The following is a 16482-nucleotide window of genomic DNA, read 5'->3' as shown; positions in this document are numbered from 1 at the left end:
CCAATCCTAAATACACCCTTTTCAACAGTGATAAAGGATTTCCTTGCTTTTAGTGACTCTTACTATTTCATGAGATTTGCAAACCAGAACACAGTAAGCCCTGTGTATTTTTCAGAGTGACATGTGGAGTTCTGTGGAAGAGCATGATCAGCTTCCCTTTGAGACTCTGCTGCATTTTAAAATTCTACCCATATTAAACATAAATGGGTCAGTAGATTCTGGTTCTCCCATGGCAGACTATTCCTCTTACTAATTACAACTAAAAACTCTGGCAAAAATATGGAAAGGAAAAAAAAAAAAAAAAAACACCTGAAGACTGTGAGAGTAAACAAAAGCAGATGGATTTGGGGGGGTGCATATGTTTTCTATTTTTTTCTTTTCCCATGCAGCTTTATCCTAAGAATAGGCCCCAGTTTCAGAGCAGTGTGTGCTATAGGCAGCTAAAATTCTGATAGAAAACATGTCTTTCTAGCCAGAGGAACCAGGAAATGATTACCCTGGGGGGTGGAATGAGTGGGAGAAATCCCAGATGGAAAAGAACTAAAAGTCCCCTCATTCTGTGTGTGAACCTTTGGCTGAATCTAACATCTGAGACAAGTGTGCAAGGTGCAGACTAAAACCAACATAGCAAAGGTTTTGAGAATTTAAATGAGATGTGAACCACCTAGGTAAGTGTCAGGCTAATCTCTGAACTATACGTGTACAAGACAGACACAAAGCAGCACAGCAAAGGCTTATATAACTGAACTGAGATTTAAACCACTGCCCACAAAGGTGAGAAGAACTTAGGGTCAGAGTCTACCTGGGTAGACTGCCTGCTAAAGCAAAAACATCAATTCTCCTGAGGATTATGAAAGGACTCAGCACCTATGCAGTGCTACATTGACAATGTTCAGGATAGAATCAGAAATTACCTGACAACCGAAGAAACAGGAAAATGTGATCTGTTCTCAAGGGAAAAATAATGATGCCAACCTCAAGATGACCTAAATGCTGAAACTATCAAACAAAAACTTTTAAGTAGCTGCTATAACTATGCTCCACTAGGACAACACAGTTGAAATTAATTAAAAGATAGAAATTCTCGGTAGAGAAATAGAAACTACAAACAATCAAACAAAAAAAACCCAACTGGAAACTTTAGAACTGAAAAATACAATATATGAAATTAAAAAAAAAAAAAATCCACCGGATAGTCTCAATAGCAGAACACAGATAACAAAAGAAAATGAAGATAGATCAATAGAAATCACCTAAACTAAAGAACAGAGAGAAAGTATTGGGAAAAAAAATGAACAAGGTTTCCAGACCTCTAGGACAATATCTATAAGTCTAGAGTTGGAATTCTACAAAACAATTACTAAAACTAATAAATGAATTTTGCAGGGTTCAAGGTTAATATACAATGTCAACTGTATTCTTATATATCACCAGCAAATAATTAGAAAATAAAATTCTCAAAACTTCTATTTACAGTATCACCAAAAATCATAAAAACACAGAATAAATCTAACAAAAGATAACCAAGACTTCTACACTAAAAACAACAAAACATTGCTAAAGAAAATTTTAAAAGACCTAAATAAATGGAAATATATACCATACTCATGGATTGAAAGACTCATTATTTTTAAAATGCAGTATCTCAATAGTGAACTATATACTCCATGAGATACCAATAAAAACTTCAGCAGGGTTTTGTTTTGTTGTAGAAATTGATAAGTCGATTCTAAATTTTAAATAATAGTGCAAAGGATCTAGGATAATCAAAGGAGTTAAGAAGAAGAAGAAAGAGAAAGCAAAGCTGGAGGATTTGCCCCCTGATTTCAATAATTATTCTAAAGCTACAGAAATCAAGACAGTTTGGTATTGGTGAAAAAATAGGCATACAGATAAATAAAACAAAATAAAATCCAGAAATATATATATTTCAATTTTTTTAACAAATGTGCCAGTTCAGAAGTGAAAGTCATTTCAATGAATAGTGCTAGACTAACTGAATATCTGTTTGGAAAAATTGAGTATCTATCCTTAATTCACATCATACCCCAAAATAAACACAAAATAGGTCATTGACCCACATGTAAACCTAAACTATGATACTTCTAGAATAAAACATAGGGGAAAATCTTTGTAACCTTGCTTTAGGCAACAGTTTCTTCTATGGGATACCAAAAATCATGAGCCATAAAGGAAAAAGAGAAAACAACTCGATCAAAATTAAAAACATTAGTTCTTCATAAGGCACCACTAAGAAAACGAAAAGGCAAGCCACAAACAAGAAGAAAATATTCACAATATATGTCAGAAAACTTTTTCATGAAATTAAAAATTTTTCAAAAAACTCTTACAACTCAATAGTAAGAAGCTCAACAACCTAATTCTTTAAATAAAACTCCTATGTGAACAGATACTTCACCAAAGAAAATAGATGGCCAATAAACACATGAAAAGATGTTCAACATCATTAGTCATCAGAAGACATTCAAATTAAAACCACAATGAGATACAATTACACACCATTAAATTGGCTAAAACTAAAAAGACTGATCATGCCAAATGATAGTGAGGATATAGAACAACTGAAACTCCCATGTTACTTGTAGGAATGTAAAATAGTCCAACCCATTTGGAATATATTTTTGCAATTTCTAAAACAGTTAAACATACATCTACCATAAGACAAATGCATTCCACTCCTGAATATTTACCCAAGGGAAACAAAGACATCTGTTCACACAAAGACCTGTGTATGAAAGTTCTTCATGGTTTTATTGTAATTAGCCCCAAACTGGAAAGAACCCAAATGTCCATCAACAAGTAAATGGGATAAACAAATCGTTATATATCTATACAGAAGAATACAACTCAGCAATAAAAAGGAATGAACTATTGAGCCATGAAGCAACATGGACAAATCTGAAAATCATTATGTGGAATGAAAAATTCAGGCAAAAAAAGAGTACACGCTGTTTAATTCCATTTATACAGAATTCTAGAATATACAAAGTAATTTATAGTGACAGAAATCAGAGCAGTGGTTGTCTGGGGACAGGGGTGGAGGGAGAGATGGAGTACAAAGATACCAAGGAAACTTTTGAGAATGATGGAAATGTTTGCTGTATTGATTACGGGTGATTATGTGGGTATGTAAGTGTGTCAAAACTGATCAAACTGTAGAGTTCACGTACGTGCATTTTATCCTACTTTAGTTGTACCTCAATAATATTGTACCAAAAATAAGACAGGGAAGGGAGAATCTAATGTATCGGCAAAGGCAACATATAGCCTATGGTTTCTGTTTCTAGCCCTTCAATGGAACAGGTAACCTACTCGTCTCACTGTAAAACACTTAGAAATGATGGACAAACTATTACCAAACATCCTCACAAGCATTTATGGACTAAAAAATGGCACTCAATTTTGGTCTGCCTTTGGAGAGCAGAGGGAGAAGTTTCTGGTCCCTTAAGCAAGGCACTCAGGGACAGGGATGTAGCTTTCACAGAGTTTGGATGTGGAACTGAGACTTCCCCATATTCCTACCAGCACTGAAAGGTTGGTCCAGGAAAAAAAAAAAAAATCCACTTCCTGGCCCAGGATGAAAATAAACAGCTCGTCTGCCTTGGGAAAGGTCTCCTCTGAGAACATGTAAGCACAGTCTACCCTCATGGGGGCCTGGGATTTGAATTTATACTACCTCTGTAGTCAGATAACCCCAAAGTAGAGAAATGAACTTAGAAGTGGTCCAGCCTGGAAATGTCCCTGAGGTACCTGGCAGAAAAAAATACAAAGTTCCTCAGTATGGCAAAATTCTTAATCAAGTCTCACAGGATTCCCCCAATAATACTCCACTGAAGTGACCTCACAGTACAAAATAACAAAATGCATGAGAAAACTAGGAAAGCAAATATGTACAAATGTATAGCACTCAGATAACACTTCTGTTGCTAAATATTAGAATTATTCTAAGCAGAGCAAACAAGTAGCCCATAACATCTGGTGCCTTTTTCCTCAGTGAGAAATACTTGGAATCCCATTAAAAAGCACTGAAAATTATATTCACAAAATGAAGGAAGCCAGATACGGAATGAGACATATAGACTGAGACTTGGTTTTGAAGAAAAAATATAAAGGTTATCTATTTATGCATATAACAGAGTATGGAAATACATACACCAATGCTACCAAAGAGTAGGATTTGAGCAGGATTAAAAGAGAAGAGTGTAAACACCTGTGTACAGATCTGATATTTTTTATTGTCTGACAATGAGCATTTGTGATTTGTTTAAATGAAGGAAAATATTTTAAAGAGCTCTTTTGTTTGAAACAACAATAGCAGATATTTTGTCATTGAAAATGTTGGACAAAACCCAGTTTTCCAAGTGCAGTACTACTGCTAGCTACAGGGAAGTCAAGCAACAGAGGAGGACAAGCCCAAGGTTCTTTGAAAATCCTGTTTTTCACGCTTCTCTTCCTTTGGCGTTCCATCACCTACAATGTAATTACTCAGAAGCTGGTTTTCAGAAAGCATCCCCTTCTGAGCACAATGCTTATTGAGAACGATTTGGACACAATTCAAGAACTGCAGGTCACAGTTGCCTTACACAATAAACTCTACAACTTGCCCCCAAAGAGATTGGATCACAGGACTAGAAAAGATGGTGAGATCATCCCCTTGTTTGTGCTTGGCTTAGATTTAATCAGGTAACCAGAGAAATTCTAGTCAAAGAAGAATGACTGGTTGCATATAAAAACATGTGAATACTAAAAGATGAGCATCTCTACAACATCTTGAAGAATTGTCTGGGATATCTTGCTAGAGGGATATCTTGCTAGAAAGATGTCTTGCTGAAAAAAGGATGTCTTGTTGGGAAAAAAAAGTCTTATCTTTATAAGCCATGCTGTTCCAAAGTTAAAGGCCTTCTTAAAGATAAGAGGTTTATAAATTACAGGAAAAGAAATCATTTCCAAGACAGAATCAAAAAACGAATACTTAAGGGATTTTTGTTGCACTGAAATTTACCATCCAAAAAATCATTTTAATTGAGTATATTTCATAATAAAAAATGAATTATGAGACTGAGCCTATTCTACAGTCTGCTTTTAAAAAAATTTACCTTCCTACTGGCCAAATTTGGGACATGCTGAGCATCAAAAAGAACAATAACCGTAAGTGATTATAAAGTACCAAAAGAATAAAAATCCTTAAGTCCATCATAATATTTTAAAACAAAGAGAAAGGGAAAAAATAAGGAAAGCTCTTTTTGGTAGCATGTCAGTTTTTAAAAGTAGAAAGAAAGATATTTAGAAAACCACCATTTTGCATCCCCAAGGCAATAACTGATTCAGGCAAAGAAACAGAAGTTATTAAGTGGAAAGTTATGAAGAATAGGATATCTAGACAGTACCAAAGAATCACCCACAAATACTAAACATTTGCAAAGAGGAAAAAAAGAAACCTTTCTAGTGGATAAAACTCTGCTCACTGACTTGACCAAAGGATCACTCTCAAATTCAGTAACAGTAGGGCAAACTGATACTATGTTTCTTATTGTGAAGCACTAAAACTACACAAGATCACTGGTGAAATTCTTCTTGCCAAGAATGTTTAACCCAAATCCAATCAGGCCTTCACAGTTCACAGGAAATAGAGGAACTAGATGTTAGAAGACAACATAAACAACCAAATCCAGAGCGTCGGCCCTTCTATAAGGCAACTGTGCTGACTTTAAAAACCCAATGTCATTTTAAAAATATATATGTGGAGAAGCTATTCTAGACTTAAAAGACTAGGGATCTATAACCAAAAGCAATGTGTAACACTGATTGAATCCTGGTTGGGGAGGAATGGGGAAATTGTTATTAAAAAATTCTTGAAACAAATTGGAAAACTTGAATAGAGATTAAATATTTGATGATATTAAGAATTATTGTCAATTTTCCTTAGGTGTGATCATGGTGTTGTGATGCTATGGAAGAAAGAATCTCCTTGTTCTTAGGAAATACATGCCCAAGTTTTTAAAGATGCAATCTCATGATGCCTGAAATTTACTTTAAAATAATGCAGTAGTAAAATAATTATTTTACTTTAAAATAATGTGGTGGGGAGAGGGAGGATTGCCAAAATCTGTCCTTGACCTACAAAACCAGCAATTGTTTAATATATAAATGAAGAGAGTTAAAGCAAGCATGGCAAAACATCAACAATTGTTGAACCTAGGTGGTCTGTAGCTATGTAGGAGTTTATTGTACTATCCTTTCAACTTTTCCATGTTGAAAATTTTTTATACTTAGAAGCTGGGGGAGGTGGGGGGAAGTCTTCTCAGAAATAATTTCCTAAGAAGATATCAATCAAATTTACCTTAAATTGTAAAGAAGCACCTTAACTATTCTAACTGGCTTGCTTTTCCTCATTTGCTTACTCACCATCCATTCAAACACTCCTAAAATCTGCCTAAATTATTGCAAATGATATTCTAATGCTAGAATAGGCCTAATATAAATCCCACAATAATCAGTGCAAGATTTATAGGTGTAAACATCTGGTTTTATACCCAAATAACAAACTTAACAGCAGTAAAACAAATCGTTTATTACAGCATATAATGTGTTATATTAAATTTACACAAAGATATATAAAAACACATACTGTTTATATCATACAGTCATTTAACATCAATAGGAATATCAAAACAAATACTACTCATGCACAAAACATGCAGATATTGGTATAAAAAAAGCAATTTTACACAATACTGTTTACCAAAAACAATTATTTTAAAAAAGGACCACCAGACAGGGTCAGTGGTCCAAGCTGGACTGGATTGCACTATTGTGTTTGGGCTAATGCTTAGGTGGTACGGTGCTCAGTGAGCAATTCTGAGTTTGGAGTCACACCTAAGGGTCATTTCATTAGGAGTGAATTTCTCTATACGCAATGACCAAAATGTTATCTCAAAGGCAAGTCTCCAAGGGAAGAATGGTTGGATCTGCTGCAAATTAGGGAGGAGGAGAAAGGCATCAATGTTGGGTAAACGGCCCTAGAAGGGGTTACTGTAACCAGGGCCTAGGCACCAAGTGTGGCAAAGGTTTTAGTGAATCCTTTTAAGGTTTATTACTAGCCTACCCATCCAGGTCACCTCTCTGGATTTAGGGTCTGGTCTTCAAGTTCTGAGTCCAGTAAACCAAACAATTCTGAGAAGAAAATTGAATGTACTGTATGTAAAAAAATACAGAAAACTACGACTGCCCCTTGTACCTACTTCACACAATTGTATGCGATACCCCCAACAGGAAAAAACCTCCTGGAGACACTGCCCTAAAGAACCAAAGAAGCAAATGTATGTCCTAAAATTCCATCCACCTGACCTTCAGAGCAAAAGGTCTCAACCCATTAACACTTGAACATCAAAACCTGTGCCTTCACAAATGCTCAGAAAATTTCAAATAAAAATCATCTGATACCACAAAATTCACTCACTATTCACCACCATTAGAAACTCAATATTCACTTCTAACCAGCAAAACATTCTTTACCTTCCATTAAAGGCACTAGTCTCCATACACGACGATGAGACATAATTTACCTCGGTTTTATCTTAACAAAGGAAAGCATTCCATGAAATTATTACACGAAAAAACTAAGACGTCACCTTTTCTTCGGGAACTAGGAGGGCTGGGACCCCACTTTCCACAACCAAGAATGCTCTTCAAACGGTTGTCATCAGTTTCAAAGAGCCAGACCGAAAGCGGAGGATTTTTTTCTTGAGGTTATGTGAAGCCTTGATTTTGACGAAGGTTTTTGTGGGGTTGTTGCGCAGGTCCGGGGCTGGCACGGGCTGCAGGGGGAGAGTCTGGACAAACTGGGACCAAATCAAGCCGCCGCTCTCCTCGGAGTCGCTGGTGCTGGTGCTGTCGCCCACAAAGTCGCCCTCGCTCACGCTGGACTCGCTGTCGCCGAAGCAGTTGGTGGTGTAGTTGCTGCGCTCGTCCTCGCTGGTGTCCAGCACGGTGGAGTGGAACAGGGACTCGCACTCGGCCGAGTACTCCGAGTCGCTGGCCACGTAGGCGTAGGGGCTGGCGTAGGGCAGCGGCCCCGCGGCGAACAACCCCGCGGGCTCCCGGCGGCCCCGCCGCGCCCGCCGCAGCGCCTCCTCGTACGACACCTCGGCGGCCGACCGCCACCGCCGCGAGTCGGTTCGCTTGTGCCTGGGCTTGGCCACCACCGCCTCCCGGCCGTGGCCGTGGCCATGGCCCCGGCGGCCCGCGCCCAGCGGCCGGCCGTGGAGCCCCGCGTCGGGCTGGCCGCCCCCGCCCCGCCGCCCCTTGGCCGGGGCTCTCCTGAGTTTCTTATTTGTATCCGTGTCGTCGGGGAACCGACACTTCTTGCCAGCCGCCCGGGCTTTCTCTCTCACGGCGGGCAGCGCGCCCTCCGGCCCATGGACGGCCGCGGCCCGGTGCTTCAGGGCGGAGCCCCTGGGGGCGGCCGCGGGCCTGGCCCCCCGGGCCAGCCTGACGCCAGGCGGCTGCCCCGGGGCCTGGCGGGGCCTTCCCCACGGGCCCTTCCTCCAGGCTCTGAGAAGACGAGCCCTCGCTTCTGAAATCCAGGGCAGGCCGCTCATCCACCGGGAAAGCGGGAGACAGCAGGGCCTGAGCGGCGGGAGGGGGCGCCCCCGGAGCGGCAGCCTGCGGGCTGTTTTTCTGGGACGCCTTTTTCAGTGGCTGGACCACTTTGTTCTCCTGCAGCGGCGCGGGGCCTCTCCCAGGGCTCTCTTTCGGAGAGGCAGCTGGGATGTGACCGCTTTCCTTAGAGGGCTCCCCTGTCCCAGCGGGGGGACACCTCGCATGGTCCTGGGCGGCTGGCTTGGCATTTTTGAGCAGATGCTTTCCTTGAAGTTCAGTGGCAGTGCCCGGGGAGCAGCCCTCGGGCGGGGTCAACCTCTTGCTTTCCAGTGGTTCTGGCTTTGATTCTTTTGACCACTGTTTCAGCGGGGAGAATGTCCCACTGTCAAAAGGGGGGATCCCGCCGGAGGGCAAAGACACCTGTTTAGAATTCTTAAGGTTCCCACTGTTGCCCTGTGAGACACCCCCAGTCACTCTGATGCAAATGCTCCCATTCCTCAGAAGGCCCTTTGTCGGGTCAGCGTTCACACTGGTTCTTGGTTTGTTGGTCCTTACGGGGTGTGTTTTTTTCTGGACCAGGCTCAGAATGTAACCATCCATTTTCTTACTGGATGAAGGAGGAGGAGCAGCCCACATACTGCTTGGAGATGGTAAGGAAGTGTCTGTCTTGACGGCATCCAGCTCGGATCCGACGCCAATGTCATTGGCATGGTTATCCAGCCTCTCCTCTTCCCTCAGGGGGTTGCCAGTCAAGCAAAGGAGAAACATTGGGCTCTGTACGGCCACAGCATGAAGTGGACTGGGGTAGCGATACACATCATTCCCGTTTTTAGACACCAGATCACACTGGTACTTGGGATTCACATCTGCAATGACACCAAGGGAATTAGATTGTGATGTGGATGGGGGAAGGCAAACTGCCCCTGAGGCCAGGTCTTCACAGTGGCCTTCTTTATATTCCAACCATCCTATGAGATCTGAAGAAATGAACTGGCCAACACCAGCCTGACTCTGGCCAATTTCTATGAAGACAAATTCATGGGTAGAGAGAGAATGCTAAAGAATCAACAAATACTCCACAAGTTACTCTGCTATTTCACATACACTTCTTACTACTGGATGAGGGGAAAAAATAATTAGCAAAGAATTTTTAACAAGATATGACAATGCTAAAGGAACAATATTCAGCCATTAAAAACACTTTCAAACTATTGGATAATATGGGGAAAACACTTTAAGTTGAGTGAAAAACCATAATGCCGTACCAGACTACTGATTATCATTTTATTAAGACTGGGTATATTCAAAGAAAAAAGTCTAAAATTAAGCATATCAAGATGCTAATAGTAGCTTCTCTGTGTGGTTGGAAAGCAAATGATGTTTATTTTCTATTTTCTAAATTTTTAATAAATATGTACTGCATTTATAACTAGAAAAATAAATGATTTTTGAGTCATTCTTTCTCTAGGCCACTCTCTCTTCTGTGTTCTATTCCTGGTTTCTCTTTAAAATACTTCAGATGAACTATCTATGGCCTTTCTCCTGATTTATATCTTTTCCAGACCTAATTCTTAATGACATGTGTTTGACCTGTCAATTGAAAGGTCAGGGAAACTCATCAAATTTCAATACAGACTAATCAAATTGAAATAATAAGCACCTTATACTTTCAAGGGTGGTGCTACAAAATAAAGCACAGTATTTTAGGAAGGAATTCTTGATGAGGTTTTTAAAAGATTGAGCAGTAGGATTAATGAATAAATTTCCCACATCTCAAAAATGTACATGCCAAAATACAATGAATCAACCTTTCTTGCTTAATTAAATGATTTTGATCTCTTCTCTTGGTGATTATTATAAATATCAAGTCCTGGTAATGACTTTTAATTAGAGAAAAATCAAAGTTTTTAATTGCTAATTTGTTTTCCATTATAATTATATTTATTCACTCAAATATCGAAAACCCACTATGTGCTAGATTCTATGTTAATTGTTCAAGGGAAAGCTCCATGAATTTCAATGATAATTAGCTGCTGGGGGGGAAGGAGGGGGCAGGGAATAGTCTAGACTCAGAAATGATATGATTCATTTATAAACAAAAGACTACTATAAAATAAAAGTGCCATGTCCCCAAATCCACCTCCACTCCCAATAAATGGTTTGTTTTAAGAAGGGAAAACCTCTCTAATATCTTTGCCCATCCCTACTTTATTATCCCAAGGCCTATCCTTGCCTTACTTAAAGCCACATTTGCCTATCCATCACCTTTCATCCCTTTTTTCCCTCCTAAGAATTAAGGAACAAGACAGACATCCCAGACCCCGAGGGCCAGCACAACTGTCTCATTTATGTGAAGATGTGGCCTTTGGGATAGCAGGGGTCTGCCTTTAAGGAAAACCTATACCTTAAGTATTAAGTATTAAAGTACCTTTAATGGGTTTATAAAATTTCCCTCTGAAACCAGATCTGCAGACTGAAAGGGAGCAATTACCAATGAACTTGAAGCCCATACACTCTAGATAACACAAATTTGAGCTTCCCCGAATGATCGCTGCTAACAACACACACTGTACAAATACAAAGACACCAGCCAATTAGCAACCTCAGTGGTTTGGTGTTACGTTTGCACTTCCCGGACCTCAGAAATTCAGCCTGATACCCAAGAGGAAAACACACACAGACCAAGGTGCAGTGACTGGCACCAGAGCCTACAGTTCCTCTCATCCCTGAATTTTCTCTGCTCTTCTGAGGAATCACTCTAAAGCAGGACTCAGGAAGGTGTCCCAAATTTTGGCAACAACTCTGCCATTCAGCAAATGAGGAGCCTCTGACAGAGGGCGTATAAAACCAAATTCCTTCTCTGTTCGACGAGAAGGTTGGACACAGCAATTTCTGAGTTCCCTTGGTGTGGTGGAAAAAAACACAGACCTGACAGTCTGGAGCTTGAATTGTGCCTCTGCCACTCATTCGCTATATAGCTTTAAACAACTTGCCTAACCTAACCTTACTAGGCCTAATTCTTCTGGTACATGAAATGGAGATACCAACACTTACACCCTGCAGAACTGTTCGGAAAATTCACAGCACAGTAAATGTACGCAGAAACTCTTTCAGGACCAAAAACATGATTCTCTCTAGAGGTCACTGCACAAGTAGCCTCAAATGGGGAACACGGCCTAGGGGATCTCACCCCATCCACTTGCTAAAAGAAGAGAGAGGAAGGCACTCTGGAGAACACCAAGGGACCACTGCTCCTAGAAGTGCCAAGCAGCTCTTGGCCAGGCTGACAGATATACTGAACTTAATGTAAACTTTGGCTTTAAACGATTAAAGAAAGGAGAAAGAGATCCAAACTGATTTTCAAAAGAAAATGCAAACAAGTTAACAGCAAAGGCTCAGAAACAGAGCTCAAGACCCATAATATTGAGACAGGATTTCTAAAGATAAGCTGTTTCTACCATCAGAATATAAAGCTAGGTGACACCCAAAGAGGACAGAAATTGTGGTGATATTGATTCTAAATGGAACTATGGCACTAAATGCAAGAAGCTCATGAAATTCTCTGAGCCTTTGTTTTTCATCAGTAGAAGGGGTTGAAGCTAGATAGCCTTTAAGGATCTTTGACCCTTTCCAATTAAAAATGTCTATCAATTCTAGAAAAGTCTTACCTGCAGATTTGGGGCAACCATCTGAGATAGTCAAGGTTGCCTCCAAGGGGCTGCAAAAGCAGGTGCTGGAATGACAACTGGATAAACACTCACTGAAGACCGAATTAGAGGAATTGGAAAGGGATCCCGAAGCCCCATCACTCAGTTCATAAAACCCTGCAAATAAAAACACCGTTTGGGATTAAAATCATGTCAAGCAGCAATACGCATTCATGCTTAAAAGGAAAAGGCGTAATCATGTAGGGAAGGCAGGAAAGGGAGAGGGGCCAATGTTGGTTCACCAGATTTCGTGTCCTGATTTTATGATTTTTGTTTCCAGCAATCCTTAGAAAAAGGCAAAAGCCCATAACTAGGGGTACATTTCAAAATTATTCTCATTGTCAAATTGACTTTCCTCCTTGACCCCACCTTAAAAGATGTACAAGGAAAGAGACTTGGATCTGTCAAAGCTTCCACTTTTTAATGAATGTTTCAGAAAGAATAATTTGAAGAGAAAAACAAATCTTTGTAAGGAGCCAAATGGTTTAAAAGAAAAAAAAAACTTTTGAAGTGGCCTCAGGAAGTTGAAGTGTGACTAATTTTCTAGCCCAGTTCTGACTTTCTCAAGTTTCAAAGGAGGACCACTCACTCTTCCAGAAATCTGAATAGAAGCTTTTATTTGTAAACTCGGGGGACTCCAGTCAGATCAATCTCATTATTAAAAATGCTGCTATCTGGTTTTGTTTGCCTCTCTTGCACAGAATGGCAGACTGTTTTCTAAATCCTCTCTGCACTGGAAACAAACTCGCTTGCCATTTGCAGGTCTCATAAGGTTTAGCCCGGGGGGCGGGGGTTGGGGGGGCCAAGGTAGAACTCATGAATGCAGGACGCTTCCCTGTGCTCTGACGCACCTGAGCTAGGTCGGCTGTCTGTCTCCAGGTGCTCCTCAGATGTCTTCTCTACATCCAGTCTCAGGTCACTGATCTGCTTGTCGAGTTCTTGCAACTGGTTCAATAAACCAGCATCTCTTCTCCTCAAACAATTCTGATTAGGAAGAAAAGGAGAAAGGAAAAACAAACACATTTTGGTGACAAAGAATCAGAAAGTCCACTCTAAGTTTTCAAACTACCACCTGAAGAGTTCACTAAATCTTCCAAAACCAAGATTTTACCAGATGACCTGAAATAAAGAAAAACGTCAAGACTATGTCCTCTATTGAATTCCACTTTCTCACATTTTGTGGTGATCAAAGTCCCTTCATAAAAAACAAGACTTGCTTTTAGGTTCAACTAATATACATACAAACTTATTTTTTACAGGTAGGGATAAGAAAAAGCCACTGAGATTTTTTAAATCCTCTGTATACAGCCAATTTTTTGTTTTTTACAAAACAGTACTTCACAGTAGACTCTTTAATTTGAAGTCAGACTGTAACTGATTTCCTACAATACACTATAATCTTACTTAGGTGAGATTTTCTGGCCAAATGTCCTGTGGAGTTTTGTTTTCTATTAGTTGCTTTGTGGGGCTTAATCAGTCGTAGGGCCTTTGAAAGTGAGAAACTAATACTAATAGCCAGTGCCAAGTATAATGTGAGCTGGCAGAATCTAAAACTCTCCAGGGAAGGTCCATCAAGATTTGAACTCAACTCGGGTTTCCAAAGGTGACAGACCGCAGTGCTAACTCACACCGCCACCTAGTGCTTTCTATTGCTGGAAAAGCAAAAGAACTCAAGAGGCATCTGGTTCAAATCACAAATGCCAAGTCGACAAATGAAAATAGTACCACAAACACGGACTGGACGGGAATTCTCCTGACATGCTGCCTTGCACCCCTCCAGGGGACAAGAAGAATGTGCCACTCACAATCATGAGATTCACGAAGACAAGAAGGTGCCATTGTACAAGACAATGCACACAATGTCAATGATGGGACATAGCCAGCAAGAATTGGCTCAAATCTGTGTTATATACAACTCTGGTCTGCTACCAAAAAACATAGCAAAATGCCAAGACAGAGGTATTACACAAACCACCACATACATACACCCTTACAAAATAGATGCATATGAATATCTACTCCTCCTGTCGGTCCTTTGACTTAAAAAGCTTGGAGACATAACATGCTTGTTTGCTACAATGAGTTCCTTCAGGAAAAATAGACCAAAAAGTAAAATCAAATTGATGCTCAAAAAAAGAGACAACTTATCTGAAAAGAGATAATATAAGAAAACACTTGACAAATAACCACATAGCATCACTTTGTTAGTAACTGTAGGAGGGACATTATCTGGCATGTGTCTAGTTTCAGATAGTATCACATGGTCAGATAAGGTGTTTTTTTTTTTCTGTTTCCAAAACTACATTTTTGAGGTCACCGAAACAAAGCTGCCGCCATTACTCTGAGGCGGGGTCAAAAGCTGTTCAATACATTAAACGCCAAAGTTCTTTTTCCTCCCTATTAATGAAGACGGCAGAGAATGTCTAAGACACTGACACCAATCCAGTAAGATAAATGTTCTCTGAGAGCAGGTTTTCTCGTCTCTCACCTCCACCTCAAGTCACAGCAAGCAGAACATATAAAATACGAGGGGAACGGGCACTTTCTCCAGCCAAATTTCCATGTTTTAGCCGCCTTATACAAAGGGCTTCTATCTGAAATTAAGCAGCAGCCCAGGCAAAAGCTGGCAGGCTGGGGAGAGCCCTGGGAGGGGCAGGGCTCCCTGCGGGCGCGTCCGTGTAACCGTAAAATTCGGCACTGGACAGTTAACCACGCCACAAAGCCCCCTCCTCGGCTTTTGTCCCCTCTCGGCGGGAGGACATGAAGCCAAGAAGCCCTCCAAATAAGTGCTGTTTGAAATGAGGATTTGCAAACCCGCGGGGAGAGGGCATGCATTCGTCTAACTAGAGAGACTGAAGGTTATAACCTGGCGACTCCAGGAATCCCGAAGGCAGAGCGGGAGGTGAGAGCGGCCACCCCCGCCCCGCCGTCCGCGCGGGGTCGCCAGCCCCTCACCTGACACAAAGCGGGCACACGCCGGGAACGCGTGGGCGTCAGCAGTCCACGCGCCGCGGGCACCCGCAGGAACCCGGGTCAGAGAGGCACCGGGCGGGGGTCCCGGGAAGCCAGGGTAATTCCCTAGCCGGAGGGCACCCCGGCGCCCACCTCACGGCCACCTGCCCGACCCCTGGCTCCTCTGCAGGGACAGCCGTGCCCCACCTCTGGGCACGACCTACCAATTGCTTCCGTAGCAGCAAGATGTTCTCCTCCAAGAACTTCTCCTCCAGGCGGCTGCGCTGCGCCGCCTCCCCCGGCAGCTCCCCGGCGCGGGCTGCAACGGCCCCCGCGCCCCCTGCGCCGCGCAGGGCGCCCCGGACCAGCAGCTCCTGGCGCTGGCGCAGGTACTCCAGCTCCGCCAGCCCGGCCAGCGTGGCCTCCTGCCGCTCCCGAGTGCGCTGCCGCTCCGTGTCCGCCTCGCCCTTCTCCCGCCAGCGCCCCTCGGGTTCCGCCGTGCGCTGCTCGCCCCGGCTCAGCGCCGGCGGCTCCAGCTCCCTGGCCGTCCCGGCCGGACTCGGCTTCATGGCCCCCAACCCTCCAGCGCGCACCCGTCCCCGCTGCCGGGCCGCCCGGGCAGAGGAGCGGGCGCTACGGCTGTGGCGGCTGGCTCATGCCTCCCGGCGGCGTGGCGCGACGGCGGGGGCGGGGACCGAGAGCGCTCGGGACCCGCGCGCGGCCACGGGCTACAGCCGTCCGGGCCCGGGCGGCGCCGTCCGCTGTCGCCGCGCGTCCCCCGTCGCGGCCCCGCAGCTGATAACGCCCTGCCCGGCGCTACGTCACGCGCGGCGGCCCGGCGAACCCCCGCCCGGCGCCCGCCTCCCCGCGCCGGCCCCTCGGCTGCGAGGCCCGCTCCCCCCGGCTTCCCCCTCTTGTGTCAGGGGCGCCGCTCGCGCTCGGCGCCGGCCTCCTCCTCGCCCTGCCCTCCCCGCTCCTCCCTCTCTCCTCCCCCACTCTTCCCGCGGGCCTGCTCGCCCCCTTTTCGGGTTTACGGCACCCAGTTTTTGCCTCGCTCCTTATTGGTTCTTTTCCATCGCACAAAGCAAGGGGCGAGCACCTCGAGCCCCAGCATCTTGTTACAGTCGGTCTCGCAGGCAGGGTCCACGAAGGGATTCTGCAGTTGGGTTCCCCAGAGAACTTTCTGAAACTCGACCGAGTT

The 16482-nt window shown here is 43.1% G+C and overlaps 1 protein-coding gene across 1 annotated transcript; it reads right to left on the bottom strand.

The window, feature by feature from the left end:
• Positions 1–2751: 2751 nt before the first annotated feature.
• Positions 2752–16215, bottom strand: DACT1 (dishevelled binding antagonist of beta catenin 1). Its single transcript, XM_032482117.1, is given in 5 exon segments — positions 2752–8543; positions 8545–9488; positions 12291–12446; positions 13181–13313; positions 15506–16215. Coding segments are annotated over 5 exon segments (2412 nt in total). The 5' UTR covers positions 15851–16215; the 3' UTR covers positions 2752–7709.
• Between the last annotated feature and the right edge of the window lie 267 nt (positions 16216–16482).

The sequence above is a fragment of the Camelus ferus genome, chromosome 6 (assembly GCF_009834535.1).
Source record: "Camelus ferus isolate YT-003-E chromosome 6, BCGSAC_Cfer_1.0, whole genome shotgun sequence".
NCBI classification, from domain to species: domain Eukaryota; kingdom Metazoa; phylum Chordata; class Mammalia; order Artiodactyla; family Camelidae; genus Camelus; species Camelus ferus.
This window is presented reverse-complemented; position numbering and strand designations above follow the sequence as displayed.